Source organism: Rhinolophus hipposideros, assembly GCF_964194185.1.
Source record: "Rhinolophus hipposideros genome assembly, chromosome: 21".
NCBI lineage: Eukaryota > Metazoa > Chordata > Mammalia > Chiroptera > Rhinolophidae > Rhinolophus > Rhinolophus hipposideros.
Genome location: NC_138067.1, coordinates 49,822,072 through 49,835,395, shown reverse-complemented (window position 1 = coordinate 49,835,395; position 13,324 = coordinate 49,822,072). Strand labels below are relative to the sequence as shown.

At 46.9% G+C, this 13,324-nt stretch overlaps 1 protein-coding gene across 7 annotated transcripts; it reads right to left on the bottom strand.

The window, feature by feature from the left end:
* Positions 1-133: 133 nt before the first annotated feature.
* Positions 134-11,819, bottom strand: LOC308489565 (uncharacterized protein). Of its 7 annotated transcripts, none has more exons than XM_081030898.1 (6): positions 11,661-11,819; positions 11,337-11,476; positions 9,477-9,564; positions 7,754-7,880; positions 6,961-7,056; positions 1,267-6,207 (listed from the first exon to the last, which is right to left on the bottom strand). In XM_081030898.1, the coding sequence occupies exons 2-6, from the start codon at positions 11,402-11,404 to the stop codon at positions 4,988-4,990; spliced, it is 1,599 nt and encodes a 532-aa protein (XP_080887024.1). In that variant the 5' UTR covers positions 11,405-11,476; positions 11,661-11,819; the 3' UTR covers positions 1,267-4,987. The 7 variants fall into 7 exon arrangements, with proteins under 7 accessions (XP_080887025.1, XP_080887024.1, XP_080887021.1 ...); XM_081030895.1 differs by lacking the exon at positions 11,661-11,819 and adding an exon at positions 8,184-8,249 and having other exon boundaries at positions 11,337-11,619; XM_081030896.1 differs by lacking the exon at positions 11,661-11,819 and adding an exon at positions 8,184-8,249 and having other exon boundaries at positions 6,973-7,056; positions 11,337-11,619.
* Between the last annotated feature and the right edge of the window lie 1,505 nt (positions 11,820-13,324).

The following is a 13,324-nucleotide window of genomic DNA, read 5'->3' as shown; positions in this document are numbered from 1 at the left end:
CCTGTTGGAGCTCCCCAGGGCTGCTGTACAAGCAGAAACTTTGCCAGCTGTTTTGGTCTTTTTATAAATAAGCAATATGAAATTCACATCGGAATCCTCAATAGCAAACTGTTTTCTAATTTCATTCGTTTTTGTGTGTATGGAGTGGCTTACAAAACTCACAAGAATGCATGGAGCCTAGTAATACAGTGGTTTCAAATCATGCGTCTCAGCCCATCAGCAAGTTGTGAAATCAAAGTAGTGGCATTACAAAGCAATGAAATAGAATAAAATGGGTAAAAACTCATCATGTGGTAAAGGCAAATGTTGTTTTGTGAAACTTTTCAGCCGTATATCTAAATATGTTAAACATGAGAACTGATTGCAATGCAAAATATATGTTTTACTTGGGGGATGGGTTGTGATCAAAACAGGCTGAAAATACTAATAAAGACTGATGAGGAGATGTGTCTGCCTGGGCAAGGGGAACTTGACTTCTTGGCTACATCAGGTGATCTTTTGATTTTTGTATTTAATCGCATTAGAGCATCATTCCCATGGCCTGAGCATAAACTTAACTGCTTCCTTCCTGTAGCTACAGAAACTGGTGCATCTTTCTGTCATTGTGTTTGAGCACCAGTGTTGTAATGACACCAACAGGACAGAGGCTTAACATAGTACAGGATTTATGTTTTCACTCACAGCAGTCTTGTGGTTGTTGCTGTTACTTACGTGTTGGTGGGAGGGCAGCTGTGCTTCCTGTGACCCAGGGACCTGGACTTCATCACTGTTGTATCTATGCTGTCCTCTGGACCCTTGGAGCATGTGGGCCACACTCACCCAGCTAGATGACACACATCACTTCAACTCATATTCTCAGAGAGACATGATCTCATGCCCCAGGGGCTGGAACTGTCTGCCCAAATGCCTGTCTCTGCCATCATCGCTGATCTCAATTCTCAGCCTGTCCAACCCCTAACCTTAAGCTGGGTGTGGCTCTGGTAATTACAAAACAAAACAAAAACTAAACTTGGCCTTTCAACTCTTGTTCCCAGCCGAACACATGAATTCAGTTCTGCTGTTGCCATAGGGAGATCACTCCTGAGGTGCATCCTATTCTGCTCTCAGGCCCACTGACGAGTCATTCATTCCCATGCAGCCCAGCTCCCGAATGATAGCTTGTTTAGTGCGCAGCTACATGCCTGTGCTTTTGTGTAGTTTGAATTTGTATTTGAAAATAATTTAAAACTTACAGCAAAGGCAAAAAATAACAAAAGTAGTACAAGGATCACTCCAATACCTTCATTCACAACTTCCTGTTACATTTTACCCCCCTTTCCTGTATTTTGTGTGCACTGCTGCCCCTCTCCCCGCCACACACACACATATCTGGGAGTGCACGAAGTCCACATTCCTCCTGTTAGTGGTGATTCCTTTGCTCATGAAAAATGTGTCTAATTTCTCCACCATGTGTTTCCCTCTTTGACTAATAACCTGTAGGAAGACCTTTAGGATAATGCAAATATCCTGCTGCTTACCAAAATTCCTCCCTAGATTCAGCCTCCATTGATGACTCTTGCTTGAATTACTCTTTACCATCATGGTTGCAAAGTGCCAATTATCCAGTGCCCTGAGTACTCTACTGCAAGCCAGCATCCTCTCGTCCCCATTTCTTTATTATCAGATGGACTGATGGATTGTTTTCTCAATGGTTTATAACTTACTGCTGTTCTTAGTTATTTTGGTGCTCAAGTTGTGCCAGATGTGGCCAATGAGAGTCCTTCAGGAAGTTTCCTGCATCCCTATGGCATAGCTCCATTATTTCTTGAGCACATCCTTCCTTGTTAGTATCATAAGATGTTCCAAACTCATCTTGTATTTTCTTCAACCCTGAAACCAGCCATTTCTGTAGAACTAAAGAACTGGTTCAATTTAGTTGGGACGGTATTAGAGACCAAATCTGAGTGCCAGGAGTGTTCATTGCTACTAGGGTGTCTTCTGCTAAGCTAGGAAATATAGGCATATATACAAATACAGGTACACAGAAAAAGGTATATGTATGTACATATACACACAATCAGTGTGTAACTTCATATTTTTATGTCCTTCCTACAACAGTGACAACTCTGGCACCCCCCAAAAATCAGCAGATTAATTTGTTAAATCCTAAAATAGTTTCAGTATTGCTTTTCTGTAACCACTATAAAAACAAACCAACTGAAAAGATTCCAGGGTTTGTTGGCTGTTCCCTAACCAACATCACCCTGCCCAAGATATGGTAAAGTCACAAGTGGGTGATTTGTTAAACAAATTTATAGCGAGGTTCCCACTCAAATCTCAGGGGAAGCTGGGTTGCCTCAGGCATTAGTGATAGGGGGTCTGTAATGAGGTTCTCAACCCCCATGCAAAGATGAAGGGACATGGAACACTGAAACAGCAAATGTGGGGAACAAGGTGGTCCGGGTCTCACCAATGGAGTTGGGAGGGCTGGAAAGTGTACAGACCATGGGGCGCTCTGCCAGGATACCTTACAGAAGGATGTAAAATATCTGGAGTGCAAGGAGCCCCAGGGGAGGTTGACACTAAGAATGGTGGAGTTCATTGGGATAGGGCAACGTAAATCACATACATGGAAGATGGGAGTACACGTCACTGGGAAAATATCCATGAGTACCCTTAGTAACAGACTGAATCCATATGTTGAAGCTCTAACTCCCAGCGTGACCTGTGTAGATAGGACCTTTCTAGAGGTAATTAAGGTGAAATGAGGGCATAAGGGTGGGGGCCCTAACCCCATAGGGAGTCGGAGATGGTGCCCTTCATGTTGTGTCCACCAAGAGTGGAAGATCTGAAATCAAGAAGCAGACAAATGATTGCTGTGTGTACTAGTCTCTGGAAAGGGTTCCCTGAGGAAATGTCTACGGGTCAGGGATGAGAGGATATATGAGCATCAAGCAGTTGACAGGTGGAAGGAGTGGTCCCTTAAAGCAGCAGAAAGGGCCTTTATACAGGCCCCGAGAAGGGTGACACATTGTGTCCTTGTACCATAGAGGAGAGTCATCTTTTTCATCTCCACCCCAAAGATTTGGACTCCTTCATGGGGATGCAGTATCCAGAAGTCTGCATTTACAACCAATATCCTGGTGATTGTGACAGAAAGCATGGATCCTACTGTGAGACACAGAGATGTGGGGCAGACAAGAACCAAATGTGGGCAGAAGCCCCATCTTGCAGGACCTCGTCTACCAGCCAGGGTTTTCAGATGAAGGAAAAACTGGAGGGTATGAGGCAAGAGTGAGCCAATTATATTTGTATTAAAAAAGATTCTCTCAAGGCTGCCGGATGGCTTAGTTGGCTAGAGCGAGAGCTCTGAATAGGGTTGTAGGTTTGATTCCCACAGGGGCCAGAGAGCTGTGCCCTCCACAACTAGACTGAAGACAACACTCTGCCGCTGAGTTGCCAGTGGGGTGGCCGGATGGCGTAGTTGGATAGAGCGCAAGCTCTGAACAACTGGTTGCAGGTTCGATTACCACCTGGTACAGTGAGCTGCACCCTCCACAACTAGATTGAAGACAAGAAGCTGTTGCTGAGCTCCGGAGGGGAAGCCAGATGCTCAGATGGTTAGAGTGCGAGTTCACAACAAAGTTGCCGGTTCAATTCCCGCATGGGATGGTGGGATGCGTCCCAGCCACTAAAGATTGAAAACAGCCACTGGACTTGAAACTGAGTTGCACCCTCCAACATTAGACTGAAGGACAACAACCTGGAGCTGATGGGCCCTGGAGAAACAACACTGTTCCAAAATATACCCCAATAAAAATTTTTAAAAAAATTCTTTCCCAGAGTGTATTAATTACTATTGCTGTGTGGCAATAGTCAAGGGTGGCAAGTCACCATTTAAGGATCGTAGTTCACAGGGAGACTGCTTTTAGTTGATTCAGGGTTCAATTAAATACTATGGACCTTCAAGTTAAATTACATAAAAACAAAAGCTTTTTAAACACCAGTATGAAAAATCAATGAAAAAATGTTTTAAGAGAAAATCAACTTGTACATTTTTCAAAGGGATAAACCTTGCAAAACAAGGTTCCAACGTGTTAAGAGCTACTGCTCATGAGATAGTGGCTTAACCTGAAAAATCTTCCCTTTCTGTGAAATGACATTATCTGCGTTTCTAATGCTTGTGAGTCCTATAAATAAATTTATAGCAAGAACAGAGCAGCAAAAGCCATCTGAGAATCTGCAAGGCTCCATGGAAGTTACAGTTCAAGTCTTCCTATACAATTCCTTTCAACCCTGTTGCATATAAGGATTTATTACAAAATAATGCAGACAATGAATTTAAAAATCTGTTTAGAGTACGATGACATTTTGTCATATGGAGTTCAAATCTGTGAGACTGGTTGCCTTCTACCTTGACCAACAATTTACACACCGATCAGAGAACTTCATACTGAGACAGTTGAGTATGCATGGTGCTTCCATACAGATGCCACTCTCATGTCTGAAGGACTCTGCCATAGTGTTTTTAGGGACTATCAGAATCAATCTGCGCCATTCATAAGCACTCCCCCCTTCCCCAAAATGTAGTGTGCAATACTGATAAATCCAGATTGCATTTGGTTCTTACATATGAAAGGCATTTGTTGGGTCCCTCAACACTTTGAAAATGTCTGGTTTGGAATCTGGTGAATCCTTGGACAGAAGCCACAGTAAAACCCACTATATTTTCCATTTCTTTTTTGGGTTCTATAGTATTAGTGACCACTCAAGTTTGAAGGTCCTCAACGTGGCTCATCTCCACATTTACCTACTGTTTCGATGATCTGAGCAGTGTACTGTGTGTGAAGGCTTGTGTATAAATATGTCTGTGTTCTTGTATAAATATGTGTATAATATTTATATTATGTATAAATATGTCTGTTCTTTTGAGTATGATTGGGTCAAGTGTAGTAAGAGATGAACTATGGCTTAAGGCTACGTACGTACCAGCTTGTGTGGAGTGCATCTACACAGTATGAGTTCTCTGGTGCTTGGTCAGGGAGGAGCTGTGTGTGAAGGCCTTCCCACAGTCACTGCACTTGTATGGCTTCTCTCCCGTGTGGATTCTCCGGTGCTGAGTCAGGTGAGTGCTCTGCTTGAAGGATTTTCCACAATCCCGACATTCATAGGGCTTTTCTCCAGTGTGTGTCCTCTCGTGCTGGCTTAGTGATGAGCTGTGACTGAAGGATTTCCCACACTCGTTGCACCCGTAGGGCTTTTCTTTGGTGTGGATTCTCTGGTGTTCTATAAGGAGGGAGCTCTGGCTGAAAGCTCGGCCACACTCGTTACACTCATAGGGCTTCTCTCCTGTGTGGATTCTCTGATGTTGAATGAGTGAAGCAAGCTGTCTGAAAGCCCTGCCACATTCGTTACACTGATAGGGCTTCTCCCCAGTGTGGATTCGCTGGTGATTGTTTAGGGATGAGCTGTGGCTGAAGGCCCTACCACAATCACTGCACTCGTAAGGTTTTTCCCCTGTGTGAATCCTCTGATGTTGAATGAGGTGTGTGCTGTGCCGGAAGGCCTTTCTGCACTGACTACATTCGTAGGGTTTCTCGCCTGTGTGTGTCCGCTTGTGGTGGCTGAGTGATGAGTTGTGTCTGAAGGTCCTCCCGCACTGTATGCATTTATAGGGTTTCTCCCCAGTGTGGATTCTCTGATGTTTGGTAAGTGCTGAGCTGTTTCGGAAGCCTTTTCCGCATTCGTGACATTCATAAGGTCTCTCTCCTGTGTGAAACTGCTGGTGTTCGATGAGTGCAGAGCTGTGACTCAAGGTCTTCCCACATTCCTGACATGAGTACGGTTTCTCTTTTGCATAGGTTTTCTGTTGCACATTTAATTTTGAGTCTAGATTCTCCCTCTTTCCATGTGTTCCCCACATGTGGGAGCCTTGTATTTCAGGAATCACAGGTTCAGTTGGGAGATGTGGGCTCAGACATGTGTTTTCCCCAAATCCATTCCCCAGTTGTTGCTCCTGAACAGATGTCCTCACAGGTGTGAAGGCCACCTGCAGCACACAGCCATCAAGGTTCTCATGACTCTGTTCCCAGGGGCCTGCAGCATCTTCACCCTTAGAACACCACTGACCATCCCATAGGAAGCTTCCTACCAGGACACCATTGAATAGTTCTTCACAGATGTCTTGCTTTGGAGCTGACAGTTTGGGTTTGGATGTAGTTTCCAAGTCTGAAGAAACAAAAAATGGTAACGCCCATTAATCCCCATTCCAGTGAAAATGTCTGTGGTGGGTAAAAGAATAAAACCGACCATTTCCAAAGGTTCAAAGCATAATTGGCCATGACCATGTAACAATATGGTTTCTGCAAACCCGGATGGAGACTGTCAGACGAGGGAAGGAAGTGCTGAGAAGAGGGGAGGGGAGTTGGTATAAGGGTACGGATAGAGTCGACGGGTGACATGGAGAACGTGAGTGGGAGAAGATGCTGAGGGGAGAGTGGGTCTTCAGCAAAATGTGAACATATGCTCAGGCTTGAAAGGAGCAGAATGATGGCCAGGCCCCAGGTAATGCCTCCTCCACTATGTCAGGTGGTGATGGAAAAGCTGCCATGTGGGAAGGAGCACTCAGCCTTCCCATTCCTCAGATTCAGCCTTTTCCTGGTGACCTTCACCACCAGGTGAGAAGTTGTACCACCTTCCCTCAGATGTAAAGAAACCCATCACCTGGTACCTTATGAAGTGTCCGTCACCTGGAGGATGAATAAATGACTGTGGTAGTTTAGAGCACTTTGATCTGGTTTATTCTGTCCCCCTAACTGGGAGACCCCCATGGTAGGACTCACTCACAGCAGAACAATGCTTGGAGAATGCTCACTAATAGACCAGGTAGTCAGTTTATTCCAAAGAATTTGAGAGCAGGCACTGACAGACAGACCTGGGGGGGTAAGTGGGTTCCTCCCAACTCTGTATCTCTCATCTCACCTGGGCACATACCTCGGGGAACTCCCTCGTCCACTGCCCATGGCTCTGCCTCCAGCTTCAGCAGAGAGATGACGGCTGGCTTCGGGAGCCAGTGTCCTGCATGGGCGAGACCCAGGGAGTGAGCATTTGTGTGCAGCACCCTTCCCAACCCTCTGTCCACTCTACCTTCAGTCTCTCAGTTCCAAAGTGGCTTGGGAACCCGAGAGGTCACAGGTATAACAGCCTCCAATATTCCTCCCTCACCCTTAGTTGCTGACCTCATCCCTGGTTCTGGGGTGGACATGTGACCCAGGCCTGGCCAGTCAGAGCTCTGCTTCTTCCCCTGCTCACTGGCAACAATGAGCCGTGTGAAGGCGACCGGGTGGCCGAAAGGAGACAACCCCGGCACCTTTCATTGGTGCCAGGACACAGACCCTGTCTTTTCTGCTGGTCTCAGACCCTGGCAGCTGTCTTGTCACCTTCAGAGGGGCCCATCTGGACTGATGGCAGAAAGAGGTGCAGAGTAAGGACAAAGGGGTCTCCTGACCGCTCCACAGGTAGATCAGGTCCAGCCTGGGGTTTTGCAGTCACGGGACCCAGTATGTCTCTCCACCACACGGTATCCTGCTGCTGGCATTTTCAGGTGGGACCTGCTACGTGTAGGCCAAACATCCTATTGACATTCCCGTAACCGAATCAGCCTGGTCCCTAAAGCCAAAGACACACCCAAGTATTTGCTTTTAAAGCCTAGACCTACGCCCACTTTAACTCAAAAGAATTAGAATCCATGGTGGGGCCACAGGTGAGGGCTTACCTACAGACACAAGGAGCCCAAAGGTCTCCAGCATCACATCGCGGTACAGGCTCCTCTGGGCGGGCTCCAACTGCCCCCACTCCTCCTGGGTGAAGTCCACGACCACGTCCTCAAAGGTCACTTGCTCCTGAAATATCACATATGAGTGTCCTCAGTCAGCCCAACCCTGGCACTGTCTGCTGGTGGGAGCAGCTGGTGAATGAGGACAAGGCCAACCTGGGTAGGAGGCGTTCTCTCAAGTCTGGGATTTTGGCTGGGTTTTTCTGTGGAGCTGGGGTTCTGCTGGAAGGGGGTTCTTAGGACATAAGAGTACACACCCATCTTCAAGCAACTTACCTGCAGAAAAGTCTCAAAATAAGAAATGCTGCTGAGGAGTCAATGAGACAGGGGAGAACAATCCTGGGCGTTTTGGGTTCACTGGTATTCATACCTTCATGGAGGGACCCTTGGAGTGGCAGCTGTGTCTGGGCAGTAGGGGACGGGAGCATCTGGAAAACTGTCAGGTTAGATTCCTGCCTTACCCTTGTGGCCAAAGTAACATCCTGATGCGTCCAAGATACTGTTTTCCCCAAAATAAGACCTAGCCGCACAATCAGTTCTAATGCGTATTTTGGAGCAAAGATTAATATAGGAACCGGTCTTATTTTACTACAAAATAAGACCAAGTCTTATATAATACCAGGTATGATATAATATTATATGATGTAATATAATATAATACAATACAATACCAGCTCTTAATTTTTCTCCAAAAGACGCATTAGAGCTGATGGTCCCGCTAGGTCTTATTTTTGGGGAAACAGGGTATGTGCCCAATAATGAAACAAAGCCTTTGAAACACAGATTTTAAAACAGAACCTTGGGGCAGAGATGATCTTTCTAATCACGACAACAAACTCAGATGTTCCCTCCACTGTATTATTTATCTTTTGATGCAAAGTAAATTCCCCCAAAGTTACTGTCTTAAAACAGCATCCATTTATTATCTCATAGTTCTGTAGGTCAGAATCTGAAGCAGTGTGGCTGGGTTCTCTGCTCAGGACTCATGCGGCTAAAGTCAAGGTGTCAGTCAGATACTGTGTTTTATCCAGAAGCATGGGGGAAAAAATCTGCTTCCAGACCGTCCCACTTAGGGCCTATGCTCTTGCTGTTCCTTCTGCCTGGAACATTTTTACTGCGGGCCTGACATCACTCCTGTGCCCCCACCCCACGCACGTCTCTGCCTGTGGGCCATGTCCTCAGGAAGGTCACCAGGTCTGTTCTAGTCAATGCCTGGTTCCCTAGCCTAGCTTTTTCTGAGCTTTCTTGGCACATTTACATTCCTCGTTGGAGCCTCATAGGGAGGGAGACTTCTGCCTGCCTCACCTGTTCCTGCAACAGTGCCAGGACCACGACCTGGTCGTCGCTAGGTGCTCAGTACACACCTGGCAAGTAATGACGAGAGTGTGCTGCGAGTAAAGACTTAGAATCCTGGGAGTAAAGACTTAGAATTGAGGATGTGCCAGACTCATCAGTGACAGGGCCGATCAATGCCGGCTAGGGCAGCATGGGGCAGGCGGGGAGTCCAGGAGGCCCTCAGAATGAGAACTAAAGGAGGACGTGGAGTTGGCTAAAGCACACTCCTGGCAGGGGACAGAGCGACGGAAAGGATCTGAGGCCAGAATGAGCTTGGTAGGGACGCAAGGCCCGGGAGACCCGAGTGTGAGGGTGGAGATATACTCACCGGGGTCCCGGCTGGGTCCAGGAACCCAGCGGTCATTCCCTCCTCCTCTGGACTCTTGCACGAACAGTCAGATCCTCTGCACACAGTTCTGGGGGAAAGGGGATGTGAGAGACTGAGCAGATGTCTGTGTGACCAGAGACCAAGCGTCAGAACCCCTACCTGCAGGTAGGAAAGCTGCGGCTGCCAGAGCCTAAAGCCCAGCACTCAGGCCAAACCTAACAGCACTGAACTTCAACATGGCATTTCCTGAGCCTCTGCAGGGTACTCAGTGCCATTCCAGCCACTGTTGAAAAATGACATCAGTTTTTCCTACCGCATTCCAAAGATAGGCAAACGGAGAGCAGGGTAGGCAAAGTGTAACATTTTCTAGGGTGATGACAACCTCTGTAACTCTGGGGTTCCTGGGAGCTGCTTGGTGTACCTCAGTTGCTCTCTCCCATGAAATGAGGGTGGTGACCCAACATGGAAATTACCAGAATTAAAGTGTGAAACGGGCTGAAAACAGAGCAGAGCAGCAGGATACACATGATGGCGCCTGTTGCTGGGATGGAAGCCAGTAGTGTCAGTGAGCATCTATTTAGTGTGTGGGGACAGTCTCAGAGAGTAGTTTCCAGGCTTTGGCCTTGAGCTGGGAGGGGAGGGTGCTGGCTCAGGTGGTGGTTGGCCGTTGGCTGTAGCCGGTTGACCAATTGGCTGGTGATGTAACTGCCATGACTGTGCTAGTTGGTTGGATGGTTGGCAGGCAGAAAAGGTGGACGGCAGATTGTGGATGGTGTGGATCCTCCTTTGTGTGTCTCGCCTGGCCTCCAGCAAGAATACAGTGGTATGACTCCCGTATTTATGGCCTCATGGGTGTTCCTTTTTGGCCTCACCATATCCTGCGTTCTTATGTGGGGAATGGGAGTTGAGACCCAGCATGACACCCTGCATGACATAGTTTCTAAGACATACTGACTACCTGTTCCTGGTAGTTTACAAGCTTGACCTTGGCTGATTGCCCAAAAGGAAGCGCAGGCCCAAGGCAGGATGCGTTTCCCTCATCTTTGTACCTTCTCTGTCGACGCTGACTATGCACCTCTGATTCCTTCCCATCACGTTTTGCGCTGTTGTCTTCACTGCAGTTTCCAGGATGGGAGTTATGTTGTTCAGTGATGTATTTATGGGATTTTTATCATCTTCCCAACCCTCCCGTCTCCTCCTTGGGCTCCAGTGGGTGGACATCATGGTGGGGTCTATGCAGAGGCTCTGAGGGATACGATGGGGCCTGGCACCCAGAACATCTAAATAACGTGTTTGCTGAATTAGTAAAGGGGCCTGGATGGTGCCTGGCATGTAGCCAGTGCTCAGTAAAAGCTCAATACATAACGTGTCTTTTCTGGGTCCCAAGCCCCTGATATCAGTATCTTGTGCTTTTGGTCTCCTTTACCTTCACCCTTTAGGGACAGAAGGCCCCTCAGGAAAGTGAGGCGCCAGATGATTCCGTGGTTGGACCTCAGTCGTCACCACAACGTCACCTCCGGATGTTCGGAATTCCGGAATTCCCACTGAAGCAGGGGAGGGATGCAGGCTAGTCTGGCTCTAGTGTTCCAAGGGTTTGGGCCGGCTGGTTCTCCGACTGTGTCCCCGAGTCGGGAGATTCCGACCCCTTCCGCCAAAGCCAGGACTCCTCTCATCCCCAACCCCTCTCGGACGCTGGAACCGCCCAAACAAGGCCCCGCCCCGAAGAAACCCGCCCGGGGGACGAAAGCAGCAAAAGGGACCTGATACAGACGCAGGCAGCTCTGGTTACACACGACCCACGGACACAAGGAACACTCCACTGGATCCACGCCCCACTCGGCATCGGCGGATTTCACCTACCCGCTAATGACGGAACAGGCTGCAACCGCCACCAGCCCGGACTGCGCAGGCGGCTTGCCGAAGTACATCTCCCAGAGGGCCGCGTGTTCTTTTTCCGGTTAGTTCAAGGATCACCCCGCCCCCGACCATGACTCTCGAACCTGAGGAAAAAGATTCGGAATCGGAGCGCGACTTCGCAGACTCCGGCCAAACTCAGTCTCCACGCCCTGACCCACTCCATTTTCCGGTAGACCACGGCACAAAGTCGGTGACCATCTTCTGCCCGGGAGCGCCGAACTACATCTCCCAAAGGGCGGCGCGCGCTTCCGGTCATTTCTGTCTTACCCCGCCTCCGCCTGGAGGCACAGTCGCTGGGCTGGAATCCGAGGTAGGCCTTGCAGGCCGGCCACAGTCTCACTTTCCCCTCCTTCCCTGCAGTCTGTCGTCCATCCTCAGGACGAAGGCCTTTTCTGCTGATTGAGCATGATTGCGCCTGCGATGGTCGTCGGCGAACTACAACTCCCAGAAGGCCACACGCTGGTTTCTTACGAATCTGTCCCTCCATATTGGTTTATTTGCAAAAGGAGTTCGATTCCAGTCTCCTGTATGTTTGTCCCCCCACATAAATATTCGCTGCCCGCCCGAGCATAACAGGTATTTGGGATGTCTTCCCCGCCTGTTTGAGAAACAGACATAAAACAGTAAAGGGGGAAATAAGATGGAGATTTCAGAAAAAGGATGGTCTCCGTAAGCCAGGATGCACTCTTGTTTCCCAACCAATATACATAAATGCCTGGACAATGACATAACATTTCTGTGTGGAATATGAAAAGCACATTATGATATTTATTTTTTTAATGATTTTTATTAAAATATATAGCTAACATACAATATCATACCAGTTATAGGTATACACCATAGTTGTTCAACATTTCCATACCTAAAGGAAGTGATCACCATATGTCCAGCAATGATCTGACACTGTACTATGCTATCAAAATATTATTGACTATATTCCTCATGGTGTACATTACATCCTCATGACTTACTTGTTTTATACCTGAAATTTCAACCTCTTACTCCCTTCACCTTTCCCCCTCCTTTCTAATTTTTCAATTACAGTAACATTCAATATTATTTTGTATTAAATTCAAGTGTACACCATAGTAGTTAGACATTTGTATAATTTAAAAAGTAATCCCCCTGACTAGTCTAATACTCACCTGTTACTATACACAGTATTACCATATTATTGACTATATTCCCTATACTTTCTTTTACATGCCTATGACTATTTTGTATTTACCAATTTATACTTCTCAATCCCTTTACCTTTTTCACCGTGTCCCCAAACTCCCCTCCCATCTATCATCCTGATAGATCTAGTACCCATCTGACAACATACATAGTTATTACAATATTATTGACTATATTCCTTGTGCTATACCCTACATCCCCATGACTACTTTGTCATTGTACTTCTTAATTGTACTTAATCTCTTCCTGTTTTTTTTTAATCCCAACAAGCCCCACCACAACTCCCCTCTTCCTATTTTTCATCCACCCCCTCAACCCCCCCTGCCATCTGGCAACCATCAATGTATTCTTCGTATCTGTGAGTGTGTTTCTGTTTTGTTTGTATGTTTATTTTGTTCTTTAGATTCCACATATAAGTGAAATCACATTGCATCTGTCTTTATCTGGCTAACATACTCCACTCAGCACAATACCCTCTAGGTACATCCACACCATTTCATATGGCAAGAACCCATTCCCTTCCATAGACAAGCAATATGCCATTGTATTCTACCTCCTTTCTATCCATTAATCCATTGATGCCCTCCATATCTTGGTCATTGTAAATAATACTGCAATGAACATATGGAGGTACACATACTCTCGAACTGGTGTTTCGGGATTCTTTGGATAAATACCAGAAAGTGGGATTATTGGGTCCTTTGTCTCTTGTTATAGCCTTTGTATTAAAGTCTGTTTTTTAAAGACTTGTA